This window comes from Numenius arquata, chromosome 6 (assembly GCF_964106895.1).
Source record: "Numenius arquata chromosome 6, bNumArq3.hap1.1, whole genome shotgun sequence".
In the NCBI taxonomy this organism is placed as follows: domain Eukaryota; kingdom Metazoa; phylum Chordata; class Aves; order Charadriiformes; family Scolopacidae; genus Numenius; species Numenius arquata.
This window is the reverse complement of record NC_133581.1, coordinates 43,285,511-43,300,583: the sequence shown is the minus strand read 5'-3', so window position 1 is coordinate 43,300,583 and position 15,073 is coordinate 43,285,511. Positions and strand designations below refer to the sequence as shown.

The 15,073-nt window shown below is 41.0% G+C and overlaps 1 protein-coding gene across 1 annotated transcript in view; it reads left to right on the top strand.

Annotated features, from left to right (window-relative positions):
- LOC141465230 (cytosolic phospholipase A2 epsilon-like) overlaps positions 1-15,073 on the top strand; it is a 32,066-nt gene that overhangs the window by 4,924 nt on the left and 12,069 nt on the right. The window contains exons 3-10 of the mRNA XM_074148523.1: positions 7,393-7,529; positions 10,785-10,916; positions 12,055-12,095; positions 12,546-12,588; positions 13,328-13,391; positions 13,955-14,118; positions 14,389-14,481; positions 14,982-15,019. Coding sequence (XP_074004624.1) covers positions 7,393-7,529; positions 10,785-10,916; positions 12,055-12,095; positions 12,546-12,588; positions 13,328-13,391; positions 13,955-14,118; positions 14,389-14,481; positions 14,982-15,019 — 712 coding nt within the window. The remainder of the gene's footprint in view (positions 1-7,392; positions 7,530-10,784; positions 10,917-12,054; positions 12,096-12,545; positions 12,589-13,327; positions 13,392-13,954; positions 14,119-14,388; positions 14,482-14,981; positions 15,020-15,073) is intronic.

Below are 15,073 nucleotides of genomic sequence, written 5' to 3'. Positions count from 1 at the left end.
TAGTAGAATTCATTATCCTCTCGTTTAGAGGAGGCTTCTACTTAACAAGAGGTTGAAACAGGTTATAAAGTGTTTTATAATTTTTTAAAATGTCAAAACCTGTTTTAAAACAGTTCTGAAGAGGGTGGAGGCAATGGAAATGAACAAGGGAGAAGCTCAGGTGGAGAAGAGAGGCTGGAATGAGTAGGTGACGATGTCAGCAATATAGAACCACACGGTGCTTTGAGAGTACACAGGTCCATTCAGCAATTCATGACTCTTCACTCCTCTGCCATTTGGCTTGCAGGGTTCAAAGGCAGTGGCAGACTCTGCTCAGGACATGAGTTTCTAGTTTGCACTTGGAAAATTCCAACCTACCTGGATGGATGTTTCTGCAAGAGCTGAGACACATTTCATGAAGTGCTGTGCTAATAACTAACACAGCACGAGACTAGCATGCAGTTTCTTTCAAACGTATGTAAGCAACTTCAGCAGTTGTCAACAGATAATGACGATGAAGTATGTGCTTTGATTTCTGAATAGGCTTTCTATATTTACAAATTTCTTTGGGCTGAGCTGTGTAACGCCTTCTCACCACTTACGAAAGTAAGCTGAGCGTTGCCTTTTCCCATGCTTACAGTCTCCCACATCTTCTTAAAAGTTATTTCACCTTGGTGTTTTTGATCATCCTTGATAAGGACCATCTTTTACTCTCTAGCCTGCTTACTATTGCACAACGATGTATTGAGTTTAAGATCAAAGTATACTCTGCCTGACGTTGAACAGTAACCACAAATTGAATACCAGCAGATGTGTGTTTACAGGGCTATTAGTGGTTATGTGGGACATTCAAAGAAGTTCATTAAGAATATGAAGATTGATACAGACATTTATTTGTTGCAGGACTTGCTTCAGGATTTTTGAGGTATTCCTTTGATGAGGAGAAGAAGGTACAACTTCTCATCTTTGGTATTTTATTGTGGAAAATACATTTAAACACATTTTTGTTCATTCATTCCCAATAGATTTTCTTATACACTGTTAAAGCACCTGCGGAATCTGTTCCAGTTCTGTCCTGGCTGTTCTGGTTTCATCAAGACAGCAGTATCTGCAGTTCATCCAGTTATGCATTAAGCAGTGTGACTGATATCTGTAATCAGTGATTCATTCTTTCCCATACCCTCCGAGCAGAGATCTGTTTTGTTTTATGCATCTGTGCTCTCTTTGTGCTCTTTCACACGTGTCTAGATGAGTGCTGCTGAGGTGAGCCGCACGCTACAAGCACAGTGTGATAAGGCCTGTGGTATGTCTTGGTCCCTGTGGAGGTTTATTCTGAAGACTCAGAGCAGTGCCAGGGAAAGCCTTGCCCACAGGCGAGATTCACCGGGCTTGAGGACCTTTATCAGCGATGGTCTCCAGAGAGGAGCTTCAGGCAAACTTTTTTGCTGAACCGAGGACATTGTTTACCTTGTAGATAAGGACCAAGAACCCATATGTGATTTGCTATTATGTGGGAGGCCAATGTAAAGTAGGGAGGTTAAATTTAACCAGGCTGTGACAGTCTGGGTTGCTGAAAAGACATGGGAGAGTGTCAGTGTCAGACTGGCTTCTCCCCAGGCACTTTTATGACTGTATCCTCAGCAATAAAGGAGCCAATAAAGTAGTGCCGCAGTAGTAACCAGCGGAGGCTAACAGTAAGATTCTCTCACAAGTATCGGTGATGGTGCTTGCATTGTATTCTGCTATGAAATGGGCAATCTTTTTAAATGTCTGCCTGGCAAAGGTGTCCATCTTTTCCTTTTTGTTCAGGACCGATCTTGACTACTCTTTTTTATAGACTTCCCTTTCAGTTCAAGAATGAAAACTAGACAAAGGGGGTCTTGGGTATAAATGTTCCTTTTAAGTCAGATATATGTATTCTTAACGCTTTCATTCATTCTGACTCGCAGGAAAGTTGCTGTAGGCTTCTAGATCAGTTGGGAGCCCTGAAGGACTCCAGCCAGAATATGAGCTCATTTAATTTCACTGTGAAAATAGGATTAGTGGTAGCCTTGTGATAAAAGACAGTCTGGAGGCTGTGTGTTTATCTGTGGCTTACTTTTATGTGAAAGAAACTGATGGCGACATCTTTGTAGAAAAGACGTATAAAATGTGGAGGCTTGGCTGCCAAAAGCAAAATGCATGTTGTCAACACATCCAAGTCATAATATTTATGTCAGGATGAGCCATTGCTGCAACGTAAGCTTTTAATCCAGGCTGAATGAACTCTTTCCTTAACAAATAAACCAAAACAATAAAACTGTAATCTTCACCCGTGCATTGCGCCCTGTAGGTCCAAAATTCAATTCACAAAATGGTGTCTGACATTTACAGACTTTGGGCTTAATTCTCAGGCACACGAAGACCCATTTATGTTGCGGTATAAACACTCCTGCTTCTAGTGAGTTGTCCCTATATGTTATGGAATCTTTCTTACCAAATTAATGAATCAGCATCAACATCTTTACCTTTATTTTGGATGCTGCAAACTGTCCTGTGAGGGAATGAGGTGACTTACTGCACCCTACTTTTGTTACTTAGTTATAATGATGTGCCGTATTATTTCCATGCTGTTTCCTTAGGCGTAACTCTTCCATCCTCACCATAAAAAACAAAGAACTTCTACAGGTATTTATTTTCATTTCTGTGCACGGAATCTAGAGTAAACTCCTATGGGTTATCAGTGCTAGCTGCTTCCTGCAAGTGAGACTTTGGGTTATTTTTAACCTCATTCGTCAGATTTGCAAACATTTCCTGGTTTTCAGATACATCAAACACAGTGAAAGGAGAACACCTCATGCCAGTCAGCTGACCTTGTCCTTGCTATTATATTGAGCTACGGCTCAATAGCTGAATGGTAGCTTCCCATTCAGTACCAAATTTTACTGGAAAGAAAAGGTATCTAGGAGAAGCGTCCCTGCCGTAAAGTTTATTTATTCAGTAGCAAAGTTTTGGTTTCAAAACTCTGAGTCTCAATTGAAAAATTCAAATCGGAACTACTGCTGCAGTGCACTGCCGGTGCTGCAGCACTTTCTGAAGAAAGATAATTTGTGATTGCTGATTTGTTAGTTCAGCTGCTTCAGGTATTGATTTTGTTCCCACTCCCATTTCCTTTGAAATCCAAGGCACTTCTGTGTTCTTCTTGTTGCTTGTCTCCAAGTCTGTTTCCATGACGTTTCCCTCTGATGATTTCTTCAGATGCCCAGCAGTTCTAACTACCCACTGTGTCTGCATTAACAGCGTCCATGACTTAATTTTTCGTTAGTTTATTTTTAAACGGAAACAAAAGAACTTTACAAAAAATATTTTCCAGCGATAAACTTGGGATTGTACCACATGTCACTGCAAGAGGGTCTGATGTAGAACAAAGGAAGTCTGACCTCTTAATAGTGCCTCTTGGCCAAAAATATACAGCTTTTTGGTTCCTACTGGCTGACAGAGTAGGAACAGTGAGATAGTGGCAATGCTTATGAAAGGTCTAAAAATGGGTGTACCTATGGAAATACATGATTTCTTGTTCCACTTTGCCAAAAGAGAGCATACGTAAGGGTGATTTAATGGCATCTGTGCCTCTGTTAGCATGTACAAATCTTGCAAGAACAGCTACATATACCCAAAATGCCACTTGGGTAATATAATTTATCCCCTGTAGCTTCATGGAGAAGTTGTGGTGGATGTGAGAAGTTGTAGCGCAGCTGTCCGTGGGCTTCTCTGCATTACATTGTGTTGCTTTTGTATTGTTTCCTTTTGACGATTATATTGGGATGGTACATGGGGGCTCTAGATACGGATTTAGGCTTTTTTATTTTGACACCGTATGTGTTTGGAAAGGAAAGGTGGCAACTTTTCCAATGAACTTACAGTCTTACTTTGTATGTGTCAAAGAAGGAGGTTTGTAGTTGTTTTGGAGACAGTGCACAGATACCTGGGAACTGATCTCTAGAGCTGGTGTACAGTATAGGGATGCCCTGTCACTTCCTTCCCTGATAGTCAAGGCTGGCAGGGAGACCAGTTAATTGGTTTCCATGCAATATAATTGACGTGACATGATTATCCTGTTTATTGCCTGCCAGCATAAACATGGGCATCACATGGCAGCAATTCCATATGACACCTTGCAGGTTCACCTGGGCTGGTTCTCTTCTCCCGAAGCAGGATCAAGTTTACCTTGTCTGTCACTCTCTGACGCATATCTGGGTACTGATACCCTCTGATATGAGTTACCTGGAAAATTTATAAAATCTCTCTCACTAGAGCTAACTCTCTTAGAGCTGGGACAGTTTTTCTAACATTTGTCCTTGTTTATTACCCTCTGGTCACACAGAGCAACAGATCATTTTCCTCTTTGTATCAATTATTTGGACATTACAGAACTATTACCATGTTATTTGACGGTCTTTGACAGTTGTTGTTGAATCAGCAAACTCAATTCTTTCAGCTCTTTCTCATATGCCAAGCTGTCTAAGGCAATCCTCTTCAATCTGGACATGTTTAATTTTAGTAGCTAGTAACAGTTACAGCCTTTTGTGGTGGAGGGAGGAAAAGAGTGGAAGAGAACTGCAACATGGAAGACACTGAGCATCCATTTGTTCCTGTCCAGGGCTGGGAGTGTATGCAAAGAGATCTCAGTGCTAAATCTCATCACCTGCACTTATGTTGAACATTGTGTATTTGGGATCTGGTCCAAAATTTATCTAATTCTATTTTGTATATATAAGTTATCAGATAAGTCCTGCAACATTATAGTTCCGGTGCATAAATTGTTATTCTTCATGCAGTGACCTGGCTGAAATTGCCTGTTTTCAGATGCAAATATCTTTGTCTCTACCTCCATTCTTGTCTTGGGCTATGTTGAGACTGAAACCTTGCTGGTTGCTAACTGAGCTGAAGTTGCATGTGGATCATCAGGTTGTGGGGCTTTGGTTTTGCTCTTATTAAGAGTGAACAGCCTTGCTAAAGACTGAACTAACTTCTCAGGTTGGCTGTAGATCTATTGTGTTCAGGGAAGATGAAGGACTGAACAGAGATCCCACTACAGCTCTATCTAGATAGAAGATTATAAGTCACAAGTTTAGAGCTTCTTTGATACTCTGAAAACCAAAGGCCTGTCTTCTAAATGAGGATTCATAGCTAGAATGTACAACAAAGTGGTATTCCAGACCATAAACAAACAAATTCTCTAAAACACACAAATATCAGCTGTCTGTAACTGACAGATGCAGTTTCTGAAGAAACAGATATTCTCACTCTTACCTGCTTCTCTGGCACCATCTGAGGAAGTAACTATGAAAAGTTAATGTTATCTTTTTTCAAATATTAAAAATCAATGGAAGAATAGTAGAAAATATTGTCAGGGAGAGAGCTAGAGAAATTATTTTTTCACCTCCTTTACCAATAAATTGTTATCTACAGCTACATTGTACATATTCTGCATTTTAAAATTGCAGTAATAAATCTAAAAATATCCTATTAGTACTTACAAGAATTATAGACATCTGCACTTGTGATGTTAAAGTCATTTCTTCCCTGCTATGGACAGTAATGGGGAAACTATCAAATGCATGTTGAAAAACTGGAAAATGTTTTGTGTTCAGACAGTATCAGAAGACTTGAAAGATAAATCATACATAATCTGATTGCACAAATTACTTTAAGCAACACCTATTCATTGCCACATGGGTTACACCACAAGTTTAAAGAAAGCGTGGAATGAGAATCAAGAGACTGGTAGAGAAAGAATAACATAATTACTGATAAGACACTCTCTTCTTGTGGGTTATGTGGAAATCTAATAGTTATTTTTTCGTATAATGCTTTTAATCAGGGGGTGTCAAAGCAGATTACAAAAGAGGAAAGAATTTTTATCACTGTTTTATTGAGGGGGAACTGTAGATAGAGAAGCAAGATAAACTTAAATGGAAGCAATTCCCCAGAGTGACTGAGCAGCCCGGACCAGAGCTGGGACTGGAGCCAACATGTCATGAGACCTTGTCCAGCAGGTTATCCGCCTGGTCATGCTGCCTCTCAGCATGTATCCCACAGTACCAAACTGGCTGTTGTTACACCTAAATCTGGCCTGTTACTGTGATTACAAGACAAGTTCTTAGAGCTGGAGTCATTAGAGATATCTGTAGTTGCACAGCAGGCAAAGGAAACGTCTATTGTCTAAAAACAAGTGCAAAGAGTGTACAGGACTGAAGGACATGAGATTTTCTCCAAATAGGAGGGCTGAAAAGGGTGAATGACAGTGGAGATAGAGTGAGTCCCACCACTCTTCACTGTCCTTTCAGGGTCTCAGTTGATTACTACAAGTTCATGAAACATCATCTCTTTTATGCACCTAGGAGCAGACGCCCAGTGCTGCTCCCTGCTGAAAACCCCATCATCTTCTTAGCAGTACCAGAGAGAATCCGAACCACCAAATACTCCACATACATCAGACGAGCACACAAGAGGAAAGTTAGCTGCACAGACATACAAGTACACAACCTGCCTCTCACCTGAAAACTCTGCCAATCCCCAAGGAACAACTCTTCAACATCCTGTGGCAGTGCTTGGCATAGCTCTGCTTCCCCAGTCAGGAGGCTGTTTGCCCCAGCTTGGGGCTGGGGGTGGTTCCCAAGAGCCCACTCCAAAGCAGCTCTTGTGTATTATGTATGTTTAATGCCATATTTGTAGGTTTAATGCCATACTTGCACATAACTTGCACATGTGTTCAAACCTACATTAAGGTAACATCTGTCTAACAAATGAGGGTTTTTTTCTCAGAGTTTAAATCAGTAAGACAGAAGTGCATTGCTATTTTTGCATATTTGTTGGTGGTGAAGGGATGTGATCGCATGTTAGCTGAGACAGTCGGCTCATTACATGGACTGGGCTATAGGTACATGGGGGCAACAGACCAGAGGGGGAAGAGCCTTTGCACCCAGACGCCCTTCAGCTCTTCTGGTCCCCTCTCAAGAGCAAAGGACAAAGTTAGACTCTTATCTAAATACTCAAGGAGTTAAATAAGTATTTTACCCTTTAAAAAAAGCTTTCTTAAAATGTAAAACTTTTCCATCACAGAAATCTGTTGATTTGCAACAAACAGAGGATGTACCAGTAATGGTTTTGTTAAGTGAAACTAGCTCTGCATATTTTTTTCCTTAGCAGTTGTCTTTATTGTAGTAGCTTCTTTGAATCTCCATCAATGACCAGAGCTCCCACCTGCAGGATGGAATAAATAGTAGTGAGTTCTATTGAATACAGACTGCTAAGAAAAGTCACAGAAACAATATCTCCTTTTTGCAGCTTGCTGTCTGTACAGTGCTATAAGGCTATGCTCTAATATATTTATAGTAATTTGTTAGTTACCCTATATCTTTTCAAATACAGTCAGTCAAACTGATTGCTACGTAAGCCTGTCCTTGCCCGCTGCTTCCCCTGAGACTGTCCGGACCAAAACCATCAAGAACTGCAAAGATCCGGTGTGGAATGAAACATTTTGCTTCAGGATCCAGAGCCAAGTAAAAGTAAGATGCAGCGTGCATTTGTTTTTCCTTTGGGGCAAAGATCTCATTGTGTGATCAATATGTAGGATACCATAAAAATAAATACATGTGAGAGACTACAGGGATATGGGTAAGGGGTTGTGGAGTAGCATGCAGCAGCAAAATCAAATTTTATTTTCTGTTACATAAAGGATAGCCAAGATATTTCACAACTATTCATACAATGTTCTATCAATTTTCACTTTTCCTTATTATTTTGTTAAAATCACTGCTTTTTAAGAGTAAAGGTGAGAATTTCAGAGTAAATTGAACAGCATAAAGACATGTATGAGCTAAGTAGTGGAAGCATCACAGTGTTGTACTTTTTTACTATTCCTTTGGAATGACCTGCAATTAAAAAAAATATTGCAAAACAACAGTTAAAGTTTGGAAAAGAAGACCAGCTGAGCTTTTACCATGATGATAAATGTTAGAGTTTAGGAAGATTTGCTAGTCCCACTATCCGCTCCCTCCAAAAGACAGCACCAACATCAGAGTCTGGTAGTCCACAAAGATCAGTGATAGACCAAGTAAGCCAAGTTTACTTCACACCTGGGGCAATCAAACTCTGCTTTACAGCTTGCACCCTTCATTTCCTAGTGCTGGTGGTAGAGCAGGACAAGAGCACTTCTGCCAAGTGCCAAATCAGCAGGCCAGTCCGCTGTCTCTCTTAAGCATCAATGAACTCCTCCAAAAGAGCATTCAGCTCAAAATGTTGCTGCACCACAGGGTCTCCAGTGAACGATCCCTCTTGCCTTTGTCTGCACAAATTGCCCATGATATAAGTTCTCTGGCTTCCTTCCACAGAGGCAAGGGACAAACATTGCAACATGGGAACAAACACCCACGGGTCTGTAACTCTTGCACCAGGACACCTGCTCCTTGCAAATGGTTCATGGCTGACAGGTCTTTCAAAACTGCAATACCACACATAACAGCTGAAAAAAATGTCTTGGCCACAGGAAGCTGCTTGAACTAGTCCTTCATGGAGTAGTATTTGGGAGTCTTATGTTCACTTTGCAGTTAAGTTTGCAGCAGGCAACAAGACACATGGCATTAGCCCAAACAATTTTAAGTGTGTGGCAACAGCAGCATTCTAATGGTTGCTGTGGCTTCACTGTGGGCTGCTCAAAATGTGTCCTGGGGATCTGGGACAACCAAAGCGCTCTAGCGTGTCTGTCGCTGCTGCCTCATTGCTGTCTGGGCTCTCAGAGGTTTCTCTGCATGTGCTGCAATTGCTGTGCTCATCACCCACTGAGCAGAGCCAGAGGCTGTTGGCCTGGTTATTTTCTCCTCGCCTGTCTTGTGCATCATTGAGGTATTCATCGTCCTAAATCATGGGAGCCAGAGCTCAGTAAAATAATGTAATGCACTGTCACCGTAGAAGAGAAAAACTTGTTTGGGTATGTCGGGTTGGTTCCCATCAGGAACGGGAGTGTGTGCTGAAAGGTTTTGATGAATGTCTGACAAAGCACAGTCGGTGAGGAAGGGCTTCCCGGGTTGGTGCTGTGGGCAGCACTCCCCTGGCTGCGGGAGGGCCACCTCAGTGATGCTGCCCTCGTACCCTCTGTCAGGAGCAGATAGAAATGGTGACCTGGCTCTTTCCCACACAGCATCCCAGAGCAGAGCCAGAGAGCTCCTTTAGCCAGCCGGCACCCCGTGCATGCCCCTCCTGGTTAGCTGGGAGTAACTGAGGGACGTCAAATCAGTTGGTCACTAAGAAAATAAGTCAGCCATTTTAGCCAAATAAGGACAGTCTGTTGCAGTATCACATCTAAGAAAACTTATCTGCTCTTCATTGTAAGTCTGCCTTCTCCAAACTGCAAACTATTGCTTTTAAGCATATTCCCTCCCTCATCTTCCATAATCCTAAAAGGATAATCCATAATCCAAGAAGCTATTTATGGCTGGCCTGTAAACCAAGTTGCTGTGGCTGCTTCTCTCTACCTCTTGTTGGTATGGTTTATTAGCAAGCGTGGTGGGCAAGAACCCACCGCTGACCCTGTCAGCCCCAAACAAGGTTGATTTTCTGTCTGCAGCGCAATGTGACGCATTTACATACAGGGCAGCAGCCTTTCTGTCTTCTGACAGCAAACTGCAGACTCGAGTTCACTACAGCTTCCCATTTCTCACTTCTTACAGGAAGTTTCTTACAGGAATGACAGATGACAAAACTAAGTATTTGGACTGTGGATCATCTTCCCTTCAGTATATTTGTGTATTCAGTCACTTAGCAGATTTAGTTATGGACCGCCCTGTGGTTCATTATGAATGTTTAAGGCAACAAAGCTCACGTGCTCACTTTTATTTGTTTATATGTTTGTGTGCGATACCATGTGTGTCTTTAATAAGCATTAAACCTCTTAGCAAGTTTCAGTTAAATCTGATGGATAAGTAAGAATCTCTGAGATAGGAGGTCCCTGTGACTGACATGAAAATGAGCTGCTGAATATATGGAGAGAGGCCTGAATTATTTCCCCACTGAGAAAACAGCTGTTAAAGTTAATTTGCTCAGCACTCTGGGAGGCCCATCTGAGCCAGCCATATACAGCTACCAACCAGGCACAGCAGGGGCTGTTACCCCTCCTGTCCATCCAAACAGGCAGGTGACAGAGGAGGGAAAGGAGATTTGTGCAGAGGGAGGAAGGAAGAGGAGATTAAGAGCTGTAGGATATAATTCGATTGAAATAGGCCTTCGTTCTGCTGCTTTCTGTGCATTTTGCCACCAATTTAACAAAAACATATCAGTTTGTGTAGATTCCATGGCAGTTATCTCCATGTGATCTATTTAATAATTTACAGATATAATTATGCAGCCATACAGTAGTTATATGGTGCTTCCTTAAGGTATTTTAGTCACTGCTTCTATCCAAGGGTTTATTCTTTTTCACCAATAGCAATAAAGTCCCGACCACTAGATGGTTTCCTACAATTCAGGGAAAAGTGATGACCTCAAACCACATTAGAGGTCAAATGTTTTTCAATATGGGAGCTATATATTCAACAATTCTACTAGCCTTTGTAATTTAAATTATTCTGCAGGGGAAAATCAGCAATGAACTGAATTATGTTAGGTTCAGAATATCTTTCTTTAGTTCTGTGTGGATGAAAAGTTTGTGCATACTCTTGCACTTCTCCCCTTCCTTTCTCTCTTTCTAAACATGCTGAGCACATCATCTTGTGCTTCTGTAAGGTCTCAAAATAAAGATGTTCCTAAGCCTGTGCCTCTGTTCACAGAATATTCTTGAGTTGAAAGTCTACGATGAAAATGCAGTCACTAAAGATGACCTCCTCTTCACTGTCCTCTTTGATGTTGCTAAAATCCAGCTTGGAGAAACTGTTCGCTTGACGTTTCAGCTAAATCCAAAGGTGAGGAATAAAACTGCCTTGGCCACAGGAAGGAAACACATTTTTGGTATTATCTCCTAAATAACTTCTTGTAAAGCAATTGTAGGTGTGTGTGTGTGGAGGTGTGGGGTGTGTGTGTTACTTCCTATTGGTTTGCACTTCATGTATCCTGTAAAAAACCTTCCAAACCTTGTTCAGCAAAGTGGAAAAGGTTTACCTCCCTACCTTGGACATAATTCTGAAGGTTTTTACTAGCTCCTCAAACCTCTTAGCAGGGTTTTTCTGACACCAGAATTCCCCCCCTTTTTTTTCCCCCTCGACTCTGTTGCTCAAATAAGTTTTGTTGGAGATAAATGACTTCATCACCGTTGTACAAAGTTTCTCAGTTAGAATTTCTTTTCTTGGGACCAGCACTTGTGAGTCTGGGCATATTCTGGCACAGATGTTGGAGTATTCACTTAAGAACTGCTACTATGCCCTGCCATTCTTTTGTGTATAACTGAATGTAACACAAAGATCCAAGCTGAGGTGCTAAAACCCATTGGTGGCCAATTATTGTAACTATCTCATTACTTCATTGTGCTTGAACGCATACATGATGACTTCAGCATGGCATCTGGATGTCCAATGTAGATACTTTTATAGATATGCTGTTTCACTGACTTTTCCTATAGGCTATGTATCGGTATTCAGCTCTATGGTGATATCAGCAGGCAGTCTATGTTAACTTGTCTGGCGACTGGTCGTAGTATTGCTGTGACATAGGAGTCATTTTGATTAGAAGAACTGAGAGTTCCTTCTGCTATCCAACAGTATCAGTATTCTGATAATATTACCCAGAAAAAACTAGGCTTTAAACAGTTTTAAGCCAACAGTTCTTGCAGGCTTAGGACTGAAGATTGTCTATGTAACCATTTTACTCTGCCTCACCACCAAATTGACAAATGCATGGAGCCTGGGGACTGATGGTTAGTGAAGGAGGGAGAATACTTTCCAAAATCACTCTAACTTGATTGCTTTTACTCATCTGAGCATACCCTAGAGCAGGAGGGAAATTTGATTTTAAGGGCTGTTTCGGGAGCCAGAATAATCGTTGACAACCACAGCTAGTGAGAAAGAAAATGAATTCAAATACTTATAATGAATTAATCTTTTACAGACAGAGGAGTTGCTGGAGGTTGAGTTTGCATCGGAAAGCATGTGAGTAAAACCCATACAGGACTGAAGAACAGTACTTTGCAAAAGCAAGCACTTAAATACATGCTAGCATTTAGTATAATATAGTTTAAAGTGCTCAACATCACAGAAACAGCTGGTGTTTATCAAGTCAGTTGCATATTGGCTAAACCACTGTGTTCCTTATCTACAAAGAATCATCCTGGATGTTAATTTATCCCGTTATTTGCTGGGAGAGACAGAAGGATTATAAGAACTGCAGCCACTGTGCTTATTACTATAATTTTTTACCATTATCTTTAAAAAAATAAGGAAGCCACATTTCATATGTCTCCCAAAATTAAGTATCAGTGACATATTTGAGACTATGCTGGACAAGGCAACCTTTAAGGAAACTGTTATTCCTTGGTGTTATTTTAAGGATGTATTTAGGTCATACTCTGATTGTATATTTTTTTTTCCCCTCTCTTTCAGTCCAGTCCCTCCTGAAAAGCTTGTCACTAATGGTGTATTGGTGGTAATTTTAAACTATTTCTCTTCTATGTTTGTTTTCATGCTAGTGACGGGAGTGGTGAATCTGCCAGGTGCCCCAACACCTCGCTGCAGGCAGGGCTGAAGGGGAGGGAGATGGAGGGTTGGACACTGGCAGCCATCCTGTTGCGCAGCTCCCTGTGGGAGGAGGTATTAGGAAAGAGTGAACACAGTCATTGGGGATACCCAGAGACCTGTCCACCACCAGCAGCTGATAGCAAGCCTCTTGACAAAGCCTGAAGTTCTCTTTCGTTGACTTACTGCCTCTGAGTCATTCCCGCTGGGGACTTCTCTTGGCACTCTCTTGTGGCTGTCCTGTTTTCCCCACCTCTATAGGATGATATGGAAGTAGCTTTCTCACTGCCCCTAATGCTATTTAGAGGAGGTGTCCAACCTCACCAAAGCAGGGCTGCGAGGACAGCACTGGGATCTGGCAGACCTCTCAGTCTACCCTCCAGAGGCCTCGGCACACTCCCATTCCCTCCCCATTATTTCCCCTCCCTCCTCATCCCCATCCGCATCCCCCAGCGCCGCAGCCATTTTTCTTCCAGCTGAAACGTGGCACATCTTCAGATAGCCAAGGTCTTTCTCTTATTAGCCTAAAAAACACAGGGTGGACAGTTTTCCAGACCCCAGGGACCCAGGTGACCAGAGATAGGTAGCAGTGAAGTGTCTCAGATATGGCATGTTTTAAACAATTCTCTCACCGTTTATCCCTGCTACAGTCTCGTGAAATTTCCTGCTTGGAAGTCCTAGTGGGCAATAGACGGACAAAGAAAGAACCTTCAGGTTAGACTTTAAACTAGAAACAAAAAAATCTTATTTTATGGTAAACTGAAAATTTCTCTTTTTTTTTGTCATTTTCTTCTCTGGTAATTTTCCTACATGGTTCTTACAATTAGAGCACAGGAATTGGATGGTTAGGAGTATATACAGAATCAGAGATCCAACAATTATAGTGTGTCTATGCTAACTATAAAAACTGGGCTTTGAAATTAGAAGGAACGATTAGAGTGAAAACAAATCTTATTAGTGCTGTAAAATAGAAGTAAATATATATTTCTATCTCAATAATTTACATTTTGCCCAATTTGTCTGTATGTCTGAGTTTTTAAAACAGCAACTGCTGTTTTATAAGGTCTTTGGTTTCCCTCCCCACCCCCCTTTTTTTTTTCCTTTTTTTCTTCTTCTTCCTATAATGTTCCCTGGTTGGATAAATAGAGTCTGGGAGCTTTTAAACATTGTTGAATGCTTTGCATATTAAAATGACGCCTTCTGAATGACCATTTAATGTTTTATTTCTGAGATCATACTCATTAGAATTTTTTATTCTTTTTTTTTTTTCCCTTTAGAAAAAGACTTCCTATTTTCAGTTAAGGGATCCTATGAAGAGAGCCAGACCCTGTCACTGGGCTCCTCCTGGCGACCCATGGAGACCCTGGACTTTCATTACATCAAGTACAGCCTGTCGGAGCTGCGTGTGGCTCTAGCAGAGAAGAAGCCTCATTTCTGCTCGGTATGTGATGGTTAGTTTGAGTAAGCACAGTAAACTCATGTTTTTTCGTACTTGACTGAGGAATATTTAAAGAATTCATATTTTTACTTGAAAGCCACCTTTTGTGATCTTCTGCTGTGGAAGAGCACTGTGTCCCCTAAGATGCCTAAATATTAAATGCCAACTTGGAAACTGCTGGATGGTGACCCCATTTGAAAAAATAAGTTTGTGACAGTGCTTTTTTGTGGTGTATACATTAAATATTTTTCTGCATTGTAATTTATTTTTCAGTGTACCTCAGGTGAAGAGAAAAAAGACTGCCATGCATCCCTCACTATTCCTCTGGATTCACTTCCCTTCAACGAGAAAGTAGCAGTAGCAAAGGTGATTGATATCAACCTTTTAGAATAAATGTGAAGCTATGGACCAAAGATCACAAAGCATGAGTTAACTAGATCAGTGTGAAGAAGGAATTTAGATATATAACTGCTAATGCCCTTACATTCCTAACAGAGAGGGTTATGGAACTGTACATTTTCATATGAATGAAGTAGAACAAAAAACCACAGTCAAATGTTTGAGAGGGATTTCTGTGACCAGCTGGGGGACTAATGCAGGTCAGAGCAAATCAAATAACGGGGCACACTGGCAGAGCTGGTGCTGGTTTTTAGTGTATACTGCTCTGTGTATCTTCAGTATAAAACAATTCAAAGAAAATAAAATGGAATTGGAGATGTTTTAAAAATTGGATGTTTTTTTCTGGTTATTGTGGCTTTGTGGCTCCAACATGGCTCTTAGAAAAAGTGAGGGGCTTCAAAGCTGACTGAAAGGAAAGGACAGGACATAAAATCATCTCCAGTGCTTATATTGTGTTTTTTTTCTAGGATGAAACAATCAATTTACATGTGAAGTCAAATGACTGGTAAGAAATTCTGTCTTTAGGTTTTATGGTTGTGGAAAAAAAAGATGGTGCCCA